The sequence below is a fragment of the Ahaetulla prasina genome, chromosome 1, assembly GCF_028640845.1.
Source record: "Ahaetulla prasina isolate Xishuangbanna chromosome 1, ASM2864084v1, whole genome shotgun sequence".
NCBI classification, from domain to species: domain Eukaryota; kingdom Metazoa; phylum Chordata; class Lepidosauria; order Squamata; family Colubridae; genus Ahaetulla; species Ahaetulla prasina.
Genome location: NC_080539.1, coordinates 103,100,895 through 103,114,312, shown reverse-complemented (window position 1 = coordinate 103,114,312; position 13,418 = coordinate 103,100,895). Strand labels below are relative to the sequence as shown.

The 13,418-nt window shown below is 39.7% G+C and overlaps 1 protein-coding gene across 2 annotated transcripts in view; it reads left to right on the top strand.

Moving 5' to 3' along the window:
* The first annotated feature begins 2,289 nt into the window (after window positions 1–2,289).
* ARFGEF3 (ARFGEF family member 3) overlaps window positions 2,290–13,418 on the top strand; it is a 91,519-nt gene continuing 80,390 nt past the window's right edge. For both annotated transcript variants that reach the window (XM_058170891.1, XM_058170881.1), the window contains exons 1-3: window positions 2,290–2,857; window positions 5,702–5,753; window positions 13,030–13,111. In XM_058170891.1, the coding sequence (XP_058026874.1) occupies window positions 2,773–2,857; window positions 5,702–5,753; window positions 13,030–13,111 (219 nt within the window). In that variant the 5' untranslated portion in view covers window positions 2,290–2,772. The remainder of the gene's footprint in view (window positions 2,858–5,701; window positions 5,754–13,029; window positions 13,112–13,418) is intronic.

Sequence of the window (13,418 nt, the reverse complement as noted above, 5' to 3'; positions counted from 1 at the left end):
GGACTGTGCTCGGCTTTGCGCCCGCCATCGGCGTGAGTCGCTTTGCAATGCTTTGTTCAAGGTAGCCTTGTAATCAGCGCAAATTCTTATGGACCCGTCTGGTTTTATAGGGTGACGATTGGCGTCTCCCATTTGGCATGGTCAACTGGCACTAGTATCCCTGGCTGACTAATTTATCTAACTCTTTGTCGATTTTAGGTTTGAGTGCAAAGGAACCCTCCTTGCCTTTAACCTAATGGGAGCTATTTGGGGTCTAAATTGAAGGAGATAGGGGTCCCTTGTACTTGCCTAAACGGTCCTCGAATCGTCTGCGAATTCCTCCATTAGGGCGTTTTGCAGGTTGCATCCGCTCGGTGGACGCCAGTCACCCCATTCCCAACGCCTGAACCAGTCTAGCCCCAGCAAGCTTGGCAAGGTTCCTCGACTAACGTGATGGGCAGGGTCTTTTCGTATGTTCCAGACTTGACCTCGACGGTCGTTGTCCCTCGAACAGGGATGCGGTTGCCCTGGTAATCCTGCACCCGGAGCCGTTGTTTCTGTAGCTTGCGCTTTGCGATGTGCGGCAAGGCTTTCACAAAAGTGTCCCAGGACATGATTGTGATAGCTGATCCTGTGTCTACTTCCAGTCGGCACGGTACGCCTTCAATTGTCGGGTTTGTGAAGGTCTTTTCTTGATGCGGGTAGCTGCGTGGTCTATGGTAACAGTCATTCGGTTTGACTTCGCTCTTTCTTTCCTGGCCAATCGCGGTCGCCTTGCCGATCTCGCGCTCTGATTGGCTGGTTTGAAATTTCGGAATGTGGGGTTTGCATCTCTGACTCAGAGCCGCTCTGATTGGCCGATTTGAATTTTCGGCGGAAGGTTGGGGTGCTCGGCAGACTTGAGCCAGGTGCCCTTCCTTTCACACCGCCGCAAATGGCGCCCTGAACTTACATCTTTGGCGCTGATGTCGCCCGCAACTTCCGCATTCCTCCGGGTCTTCCTTGTCGATTTTCCGTGTAGTGGACTTCTTCCTCCTCTTCGCTGGTTGACTCACGATAGGTTTCTTCGTGGTGGACTGTGCTCGGCTTTGCGCCCGCCATCGGCGTGAGTCGCTTTTGTAAGGTGTCTGCTGCATGGTTGGACATCTCATGGGCTCTGGCTTCGTCCAGAGCGTTTGCCAATGTCAGGTTGCTCTTGGCTAGCAACCGTCTCCTCAAACGGATGTCTCTGACCCCCCGTATAAGTTGTTCCAGCAGCTCTTCGTCCAGATCGCGGTACTCGCAATGCTTGGAGGCTTGTCTCAGGGCTGCCATGTAGTCGCTGATAGACTCGCCTTCTTGTTGCCTGCGCTCCCCAAACTCGTACCGTCGAACGTATTTGGACGGGGCCGGTGCGAAGTGATTCTTCAGGAGGGTCTGAAGGGTCTGCCACGACACGGAGTGTAGCGGTGTTGGCTCCGCCAGGGCTTCTGCGACGGCGATGACTGCGGACCCACAGTGGCTTATGAAGTAAGCCCGTTTGCGGTTGTCGGAGACTCCCTGTAACTCGTTTGCCTCCAGGAAACTTTCGAAACGGGTCATATATATTCCCCATGTTTCCTGGGCAGGGTCAAACGGAGTGGGTGGCGTGTAGCCGGTCATCGCTGCATTCGCTATCACCTTGCTGGGTTTGATTCTCGTAGTGAGTTCAGCTCTGTTCTGGTGCTCTGCCTCAAGATCCCACCTTCGTCGCCAATGTTAAGTTCGGGTATTGACGAGGCAGGAGACCAGGTTAGTGACAACAGCTCTTTAATATAGTGTGACCCAGCAAAACTCTGGAGAAAAACCTCTCCTTATATACACTTCAGCCTGAGGCTGCAACCAATCAGGAACGAGATATTTCCCGCCTAAAACTCCCGCCAAAACTTACAGTAATACATTACACTTTCCATATTATGATTCAGGTTATGAGGTGAGAGGATGCCTTTTTTATTGCATTGGGCCCTGTTTTAACCTTCTATTTCTATCCCTCTCTTCCATTCTCAAAAATCTGTTTATTCATCAAATGAGTCTATCCCCAATCAACTCTTGCCTGCCCCAATTAAAAAAATCCCTTAAAACTACCCATTGCAGAGCTTGGCAAGCTTTCCCATTATAACAGGATAATTTTAGATTATTTAGATTATTTAATTCCCTTGAGTTCTCTCTGTCTAGGGTCAAGTGTGTTCCTAAGCATGACTTCTATTTCCCCCTGGGAATATAACCCATCATTGCTTTTGCCAAAATGAGAGAGAGAGGGAAAAAAAGATTTCTGCTGCAGTATTTTGGATCCGTGGCGCTCTTTTTATTCTGAGGCGACAGCAATTCACCATGACACTGTTAATAATGGGAGGGGGGATGATATCTGGTTTAGAGAGGACCATAGCAAATCTGATTCCCCCAGCACTGTTTGCTCAATAAAACTGAACGGCGGGGTCCCCCATGTCAGCAAAGCGCACGCCGGCTTCCCCGTCCTGCCCCTCGGCGACCCGTCCGCCGCACCTTCCCGCTGGTGGCGCTGTGGCTGGAGGTCTGGGCCGCCACCGCAGGCAGCTGCCGTCACCGCCTGCCCTCCGCCGGGCGAGGAGGGGCAGGAGCGCGCCGAGTGACGTGTCCCCCCTCCCCGATCCTGGAGCTTAGCATGATTCATCAACAGCTGCCGCTAAGATGCTGCGCGCAGCCCCGGTGTAGCGCTTGAGCGCTGACCCTCTCGCCGCACCCCCGGACCGGAGACTTTCCCTTTCCCTTTGGTCGCCGCGGGAAAAGGCAGGCAAGATGGAAGAAATCCTAAAGAAGCTGCAGAAGGAAGCGTCGGGGAGCAAATACAAGGCGATCAAGGAGAGCTGCACCTGGGCCAGCGGTAAGGAAGCGAGCGGCGGGCGGCAGGCACCTTCCCTCTTCCTCCTCCTCCTCCTCCTCCTCCGCGCCAGAAAGGAAAGCCGCTTTTCCTGGGCTGCCTTTCCGATGCCTTCTGCGCCACCTGCATCTCTGCCTCCACCCCCCAGTTATGGTCCAACCTGCCTTTAAAAACCAGGTTGGGCGATAACTGGGGTGTTTTTGTGCAGTTTGTGAATGGACGCTTTTGGGTCGCGTCCATCCTCGGCTGTCGATCTCTTCGCTCCGCGGGTCGAGTGTCCCTTTGCTCTCCTGGCGATGGGCTCCCCTCCGCCCACATCTCCGGTGTGTTTACTTCAGCATATGTCTGCGGTTTCTCAAGTCGTCTAGGTCCTGGTTGTCACAAAGGTGCTTTTTTTCAAGAGGCAACTGGACTTTCTGGTTTTTCTTTGAAGACGTTTCGCTTCTCATCCACGAGAAGCGAAACGTCTTCAAAGAAAAACCAGAAAGTCCAGTTGCCTCTTGAAAAATACTCCCGTATAGATTTACAGTCACTGCTAAGGCTGCAGTAAATTTCTTTGTACTTGTGTTATTCCTTCAGCTCTTTTAAAAACTCTTTATTCTAAAGCTGGGTTGTTGTGGTTTTTGTTTTGGAGTCAATTGCTACTTCTGATATTCTGGCCAACAAGTGTGTCACCCAATTGCTTAAATTAAGGGCTAGAACTTGGGTGTCCCTGCTCCTAGTGCATGGCTTTTACCATTAGGCCAAACTGGCTTGCTCCAAAGGTGTAGAAGTTGCCAAGTGCCCATAGGAAAGAAATAAAAACAGAAAAATGCTACAAGTTGCCCTCGACTTATGACCACAGTTGGGACAGGAAAATTTATCACTAAGCAATCATTATTGTGAGACATCATGTGATTGCACCCAATTTTATAACCTTTTCTGCCAAGGTTGTTAAGTGCGACATCACATGACTTTCTTGGGACTTCCCTTGTTGGCTTACCCATTGACTTTGTTCGTCCAAAGCCAACTGGGAAGGTCACAAATGGCCATCACAGGACCCAGGAAGCTGCTGCCATGGTAAATGCAAGCCAGTTGCCAAGATGTGGTTTGCAGTCAGATGAACACAGCAATACTGCCATGGCTGTAAGCGTGAGGACTAGTATAAGTCACTTTTTTCAGCACCATCATAACTTTGAATGATCCCTAAACAAATGGTATTGAGGCCTACCTAAATGCTGATAAGTTGAGGACTACCTATGATATACGCTGATTTAATTTAGCCAGTCAAAAGTGTTGGGGTACTCAGAGTATCCATGCACCCTCCTTGCAAGAATCAGTTTTCGGATTAAATAACTGTCACAGAGGACTTTTTGAAGGCAATTTTTATAATTCAAAGGTTGTCCAAGACCCCTTGCCACATCAAAACCCCGTAGAATGGTGATAGCCGGGCCTATTAATAATTGGCATTTGGCAGCAGGCCAGCCTGGCAAACAATCAGCCATTGTCTTCTAGCTGTAGCAACATACTGTATGTTTTTTTCTCCTTTAATGAAACATACACTTAATCTATTGCTACAGTCCCTGTGGGATTGTTTGTTTTTAATCCATTTTTCTTGGTTTGGTGATCTGTAAGTGATGCTTTACAATAAACCAAGCAGGAATGTTATTGTAATCTGCATATCTACAGGTAATGAATATTAAAAGGAAAATGGTAGCAATAATAGATTAGGATTATAAAGTCGCTGGCTTAATCTCCTGTGAGGGCCTAGCAATTTATTATTTTGCCAACAGCTTTATTTAAGCTATTTCGTGATAATATCTGCAGGGAGGAAATTAAAATGTCAAAATGTAATCAAAGCCCTGCCCCCCCCCCCCGCTTTTAACATGCATTTTACATATATACTCAGCCTCTACTAATCTGCAACACAAGACATTCTGATTAGAAAATGATCAAACAAGATATTACAATATAGGTTAAAGAAAAATGTACCTCCTTTCCACCTTTTTATCAATATATGCTTTCTTTAGTGATGACATAAATTGGTATGCTATATAAATGTGCATGTCGTTCTATGCTTCTTCACTATTTTTATAACTTTAAATGGTCGATACTTTTGCTTTTGCTGTTCATATATAGAATAATAGCCTTTTTAGACTATTCCTTGAAATATATTTAAGAAGTTTACGCTGTTGAGGTTTTAAAATAAATTTAGTATCCTTGGATCAACTTGTGCTAAAATAATACACATTTTTTAAAAATTCAGAGCTAGGAATGGAGTTATTCATAGGATGAATTATTTTATTTTCACTTAGCAGTCAGAGAAAAATAAAGTAGGGAGGGCTTTAAATAATAGATACCATTCAGTCCAGATTAAATTAGTATTTGTAAAGCCTTCTGATTCAAACAATAAAAAGTAACTGCATGGATCATAAAGCTGTACTTTTATTTATTTTAAGATTTGAATTTGTTACATTAATTAAACAATTTATGTGCATTTATTTACATAAGCATAACAAATTCATTTCGAAGTTAAGAAATGGTGTTATTTAAACTAAAGAGACATGATTTGAGATTGTACCATATGGAAAGGGAATTTACCAAGGAAAAGATAGGCCTAAAGAAGAGGAAGAACAGAGCCTATAAAAATAATTTATTGAGGAAAAGGTGCGTTTAATTTAGTTCTGAACTCTTGACTACCTGCCCATGTCCGTCTACATATATGTGCACTTGAACAATTTTAATCTGGGATAATCTTGATTGAGCAATATGGGACTTTAGGTTGCATAAGACTATATATAATGATGTATGTTTTCAATTCTGTGCTGGATGCTTTCTAAAATAATTCCTTCTCCCTTTTCTACCCAGAAACATTAGAATCTCTGGATGATACTACCAAGATTCCTCCTTATCAGTTAAGGTAGGGAATACATTTTAAAAAAATTCTTTGCTTATGAGTGACATTTGAAATAAAAGAGTGAAAGTCTTTTCTGTTTTACGTTTGCTGGCTCTTGAAGTCAGTGTAGCACTGCTATGAACTAAAGATAAAAGCAAATTATCCCATTGGTCAAGTTTTCCATTTTCTCACCACTGTTACGTATTTGTGGTTCTGAGATGCTCAACAATGTGTGAGTATATTGCTTGCTTGATTGCTTGAAATATGATGAACTGTGTTTGCAGTTGCCAGGGCATTCTTTTCATCTCCCCCAAATTCTGTAAAACCTCAGCCCCCAAAATCAACAATAACATCACATCTATTGTAATGGGAAAAGGAGAAAAGAAATGAAGGTATTAACTTAGAAGCTTTTAAAGTGCCCTTGTGAAGTGCATTGCAGTGCTATCCCAATTAGTCTGCCATTGTTAATTCACAATGTTATTGCTTGTTTTGGTAATAGTAATTCCATAATTAGAGAAGAACAATTCTACAAAATCCCCATGGTCCAAACCTTGTGAAAGTCTACAAAGGCCACAAAATATGTAAAGAAATGGAAATGGCTGAAATTAAAAGCTCAGAAGAGATTGTAAATTATGCCTCTCTTTCTAATAAATTGTTTGAAAGTAGACACCAACACTTCATTTTTGCTTAAGAAAAAATGACTTGGTTAATATATTTTTTAATCCTAGTGTGTGGAATGAACCAATGTTGGCCAGGTTTATTCATGAACCATAGCTTTCAGTCACGGTAACTGGGTTCATACAACATATTAAGCCATAAAAAGATCAATAATATTATTGATAATGATGTAATAGTGTTATAGATAATGATGCATGATGCATGAACTTAGGTGATGTACAAGCTTTGGGAAACATGAAAGTGTCATTAGATAATAACAGTGGCAAGATTAAGACTATAGAAGAGGTGGAGCAAACATTTGAGATCTGTCATGAAGTTCTAGATATATTTTATCTTCAGGTTCATATTTTTGACATGTTTCTGATGATTAGAAGGCCTTGGGTCATGGAGAATATCACAAAAGGTATCTCCATGCTCCCCTTCTTTGTTATTTCCTATTTCCTTGCTCTCAGAACTGTTCTCTGGATTGATACTAATCTACAACAAAGTGAAATGCTCTCCTGCTATTTTGATAAAAGTCCAGGTTAAGTGGCTACATATATATGTGTGTTTCTTCTGTTCAGTTGTGTCCTATTCTCAGAGGCTGCCTGGACAGTCCCTGTAGTTTCTTGCCAAAGTTCTTCAGAAGAAGTTTGCCATTGCCTCCTTCTTAGGGCTGAGAGAAAATGACTGGCCCAAGGTCACCCAGCTCTAGTCTGTGCCTAAGGCAGGACTAAATACGCAGTCTTCCAGTTTCTAGCTTGTTATCTTAATCACTACGTGAAATTAGCTCGCTACATAGGTGAATTTATTATATCAATATTAAAACAGAAGCAAGGGAGAACTTCCTTCGTAACTGGTAATAACTTCTAAGTCATTTGAAATTTCCTTCTCTAGGAAATATTGTCCCGATAAAAATATAACCATTTTGTGTGAGAGCAAAACTGACTTCAAGATTTCTTATTTTCTGTATGAGTTTATTTCTTAACCTTTTAGCGGTGGCTCTAATAGATTAAAAAAAAAGAGAAAGAAATCTGAATTTTTCTCTATCACACCACCGTTACATGGTGAATTTGTCTTATAATTGTTAGCCATGTGGCATTTGTTCCTTCACCCTTACGAAAAAAATCATGTTCTGAAATGTTGTGTCATTCCGTATAGCTTTGGACAACATTTTCTAATACTGTAGTTCTAGATTATCTAGATTTTATTTTTAAAAAGAGAATGTCAATAGTTGCTTTTGCTTTGGTTTACATATGCAAGTGATGTTGTATAATAAAAGCTAAGTTTAGAATTACTTTTCTGCTCTAATAGATAGGATAGCCAATTTTAAGGATTGCCTGAGCTTTTGGAGAAGGTGGATAAAGGCCATGGAAATTGCGTGCTATTTTTGTAAAATTGATTCAGGTTGTTAAAAAATATGAAGGCAATTTGATTGCCTTCCTTCACTTTTTGTTTTCTAATGTTTTTCGTCCTGGGTTTCTGCCAGGATTGTGCATCTAAAAGTGCTTTTCCCGCGTCCTTATTTCATGCATCAACAATGGCTTCCATTTTAAATATTTGTGTGATTGTAGTATTGTAAATTACTTAGGATAAAATTTGATTTGGAGTTAAATAAGGTAATGATAAAAATAAAATAAGAGATGGAGTATTAAGGATTGAAAAATGATATTATTTGTTAATAAGCGTGACAAAATTATAAATTTGGTGGATTACATAAGACATTATTTTGAAGAATAATAAGGCCTAAATTGACTTTAAATTTAATATTGGTAGTTGGACTTTTGTTACTGATATATTGGAAGATGCAGCCCTGCTGATTGGACTAATTTTAATGGACTTAAGAAAGAAAACAGAAATTTTAATGTACTCAAAGAATCTACAAGAAAGATATACACCGGAATGGAAAATTGGACTGATTACATTTAAATCAAATTTTAGATTGAAGTGTTAAATAGTTTAAGAGTGATTGTAAGAATTGTATTGTATTAATGTACTTGTTTATAAGGGAAAGGGGAGTTAAGGTTTCAAAGGGAGAGGAGAGATTATGGATTATGGTTTATTAGTGAAATTTAGTTTATGATTGATAGATGCAATAACCTGTATTCTGCTCTGGGAAGTCCTGGGGGGGGGAAGGGTGGAGGGGAGGGGAGAGGGAGGGGGGGGATTGGGGGGAATTAAGTGGTAAAAATTTTTGTAAAACTTTTTCAGTAAAAAACAACAACAATGGCTTCCATTCAATTGATACAACATTTACCAAGACGATTTGGTAATCTTTCTTAGCCTTCCATTAAAATAATTTTTGCTAAGTTTGTTTCAGTTTCTACTTTCTGTTTTCTTAATTCCAAATACTTTAACTGGTTTGAAGCTTTTAAGTAATCTGATTTTAGATAATCTGACTAATTTAAATAATCCATTACTTATTGTTTGTTAGACTTATATTTCTCTCTTCCTTAAAAGAGCTCAAGGTAGCATCCATAGTGCTCTTTTCTCGCATTTTCCTGCCTAGCAGCAACTTTGTGAAGTAAATTGAGCCAAGAAAAAGCATCTTGCCGAAAGTCACCCTATGAGCATCCATGGCTAAATGTAAAATAGAACCTGAGTCTCCTTGCTCTCAGTACATATAGCCACAAAGATAATAAGATGCTTATTCGGTAAGAAGAATGAAATAATAGTTCATCTTTGAAGACATAGTAACAACTACAATTGGATTGTATTCAAAGGAATGGACATTTCCAAATATGTTCTTACCCTTTTATTCTGTATGTCAATTGAAGTGGGCTGCGATTTTAGAAATTTCATGGTATAATTCATTGGTCCATTTTACAGTTCCAAACTATTTTACAGGTATAATTCATTTGCCTATTTTACAGTTATTTGGTTTAGTTTTTTGTTCTCCATTGCAGTGTTAAAATTCAAACTCTAGCATTTTGGAGCTAGTTGAACCATCCGATGGGTCAAATTGTAGAATGAAGAGATTAGTGATAAAACTTTAGCTGATAAGGACAGTTGAGGACAGTCTAATTGGTATTTAATGTTGCTAAATGCTGTGATGGGAATTAAGAAGGTCCCATAACATTAATCAGAGCTTCGGCTAAAACCTCTTCGGCTAAGAGGTTAACTAATTGAATTAGGTTGTGCTTTTTAATCTATTTCACTATAATCACAGGTGAAATCCAGCCAGTTCTCACCGGTTCGCATGAACCATTAGTAAATTGCTTAGGCAGTTCTAAGAACCGGTTAAAAATGAAATGCAAGAGATTTTTTTTTTCTCTCTCTCACTCCCTACAGTTAATAGCTCCACTTAACAGTTGCAGCGGGAATGCAGCCAACCGGATTAGGGCAGGGAGACCCATCAATCACCCATCTAGGGATGGGATTAACCTCATCCCTTCAGAAAGAAGGACAAGATTACAAACATTTTCATTATAAAGAGTATTAAGTAATACTTCTGTGATCAGCGATAATCCCTGGAGTTTCCCAAGATCTTTTATAGCTGCTGCAGCATTGGCTACTTCTTGTTTCTTCCTGGGGGAAAGATACAGGAGGGGACAATGATACAGCTTGATCATACAGGCTGTGAATTTAATTTGTCCAACCAGCTGTATTGCTTCTGCTATGAAGCACCCAATTTAGAACATAGAAAACATAGAATAATAGAGTTGGAAGGGTTAATGGCTTTTGGCAGCATGCCCAGGCTTTCAATTAGCCTGAGCAGCTGCTCTTAGTTTCCCTCTCAGCTGCTGTGTTTTATTTATTTATTATTTATATTTTTTGTTTGCTTTGCACTTTTTTTAAAAAAAAAGGGGGAATGGCTATTTTAAGTTTGCTGCATTGTTTTAGTGGTTCCTGGCACTGTCCTTTTGGGGTGTACTTCCCTCACTCTTTTTGAAAGCCTCTAGTGATGGAGCACCCACAACTTCTGAAGGCAAGCTATTCCATTGGTTGATTGGCCTCACCCTTAGGAAATTTCTCCATAGTCCTAGGTTGCTTCTCTCTTTGGTTAGTTTCCATCCATTGTTTCTTGCTGTGCCTTTTGGTGCTTTGGAAAATAAATTAACTCCCTCATTTTTGTAGGAGCCCCTCAAATTTTCTGACAGAACAATTAATCAGTGGAACAACTTGCCTCCAGAAGTTGTAAATGCTCCAACACTGGAAGTTTTTAAGAAGAGATTGGATAATCATTTGTCTGAAATGATGTAGGGTTTCCTGCCTAAGCAGGGGGTTGGACTAGAATACCTCCAAGGTCCTTTCCAACTCTGTTATTCTATTCTATTCTAAATATTGGAACAGTGCTATTTTATTGTGAGTTGGACTAGGGAGAAATTTCCTAAGGGTGAGACCTATCAAGTTGGCCACGCCAACTCAGTCACATGACCCATTTCCCACAGAAAACACCGGGAGCCACAAATCCTGGGTAGGTGTAGCTGGGGGGTGTCATGTGACTGGGTGGAAGTGACATTGAGTTGGCCATGCCCAGCCACTCACATGATCACCAAGCCAAACCTACCAAGCAAGGCCCACAGAACCGGTAGTAAAAAAATTTGAATTCCACTACTGACTATAATACTGTATTTGGGTCCAAATAGAGGCAAACGTTTCAGATGGCCACTAGATGGTAACAGGAAATTAGAGTTTCCTTTATCACTTTGCTTCCATCTAATAGTCTTCAAGATTTTTTAAACTAGTTCCATAGTTTACCAATAAACCAGTTTTATCTGTTAAAATGTTGCATCTGTACCTGAAGGGTCTTCTGACAATCAATGTATTTGTGGATTTTAGTTGTAATGCACTATATCAGTTTTACTAGAATTTACTTGTTTCTTTGCCAGATGGATGTCTAGATAATTGCCATACAGTAATAACAGTGGCAACAGAGATTTTCCTTTCTAAGGGCACAATAAATATAGCAGAATCAAGCTACAATTTCCAAACGTGTTCAGAATGTATTTTTTTTTGTGTGCTTTTGCTTCATTGTTTTGTTTTTCTTTTATCCTCAATATTAGAAAGGAAGAATGGGTTCAGAAATCATCTTCTCATATTATCCTTTTGAATCCAACCCATAGACTTTAATATCTAAGAGGATTTACCAGCATCACAAATCAGATGTTAGGGTATTGAAGTGTGTAGTAGTAGGGGTTGAGGTTTGAATGTTGAGGTCTTTTGGTTTTTGCCTGAATAATTCAGCTTTGTTGTTGATGTTGAAAATAAGAATGAATAAATTCCCATCCCCCCTGGTTACATCTCATAGAGTAGACTTTTAGCTAAAATTGATGGCCAAAGAGAGCCATATTGTTTCATGAAATGAATTTCCTGTTTTTCATACTTCTGTTTATCAGACTGTTTATTATTTATGTTTAGAACATTAGGAGGAATTGCTCTCTGTTAACATATGAACAATGCTGTCAGTACTGCTATGGCATTCTCCAAATCAGTTTGCTGTAGCTTTCACATTTATTGAAATACAACTTTGTTCCATCCCATTTTGTATATTAGTAAATGTTTTAGTAAAGTATTAGGTAAACGTTTATTAATTTCTTTCTAATAAATTCTTTTGTTACTATGTTTCTACAAATTATTTTGATATGTATTTTCCTGATAAATATATTGTTCTTCATATGTATGTAACAAACGTGTGTATTAAGAAAAAAAACAGGCCAAGATTGTGTGCATTCTAATCTGTACTTTCCCTTAATACATGACTTTAAAAAAAACCCGATTTCCAACTTTTAGGAAGTATGAAAGTTATACTTTATTTGAATTCTGATCACGATCAGGCTTAAAAAATGAGAATTAAATTGATTTTATTGAAATATAAATTGAATTAATATCCTATCCATACGCTTAATAGAGTATTAAGATTCTGGAGCAATATTCCATTTGATTATTATACATTGATTGCTGTTTTTGCAGTATATTCATATCAAGCTGGAATCTATCTCTTAAAAGGGTTGTTTTTATAATCTGAAAGTTAGACATCACCCAAGACAGTTTTTGTGATGTGCAAAAGCATTAAAGAAAAATCCTATCCAAATGTTGACAAAGGAATTCTATATTACTATACAGAGTTCAAGAACTTTGCAGAAATTACTGGCTACACTGAATTTTGGCAAGGAGATCATTTCTCTTCTTAGTTGAAGAGAACAACTGCTTTGAAGTCAGAAGACCCCATTGGGTTAAAAAAAATCATCTGATTTTCTAAAATGCATTATAAAACTGTTCTACTCAAGTGTAACAAACAATCTTCTTCTGGCACACCCATTTTGGGGCTGTAAATGTAGATAAGATATTTTATTTCTTTGTCAGAATGTTCTGTTCAGCTTTAAATCCTGGCTCAAACTTTGTCTTGCTGAATCACAGTTAAGATGGGTTATTGATCTATTCCTTGATATAAATTAAAGAAAAAGAAAAGAAAAGGGCCCCAAAGAGAAAAATAAATGTAGGAATTATATAATTTTGTTGCCTCTGATTGAACAAATGATCACAGTGAAGAAGAGATTGATAACAACATAGCTGCATCCACTCCTTTTGTTATTCATGTATGGATCAAATGGGGGCAAAGTACAAGTAAAATAATCTTGGAGAAATTATAAAAATATAAGCTATTTGATTCTGAGTTCTGAAGAAACCTCTCTTTCACTAGGGAGAAATGTCTCCTTCCACTGCAACTGGCTTTGGAGAGCAAGAATATGAAACTGGCACAACAAGCTCTAGCAGGGATGCAGGTAGGTGACTATGGTTTGACCAGATTTGGAGTTACTGAGTGAAATAAGAAGCTGACAGGAAAAGTGAATGATATGAAAACTTAATTATACACTTTAAAACAGGGGTCTCCAACCATGGTGCTTTTAAGACTTGTGGACTTCAATTCCCAGAGTCCTTCAGCCAGCAAAACTGGCTGAGGAACTCTGGGAGTTGAAGTACACAAGTCTTAAAGGGACCAAGGTTGGAGACCCCTGCTATAAAAGCACGCAGGTCCATAAAATAATATGGAAGATAAGCAAGACTATGTGTTGTGGCCTGTCGGCCGCT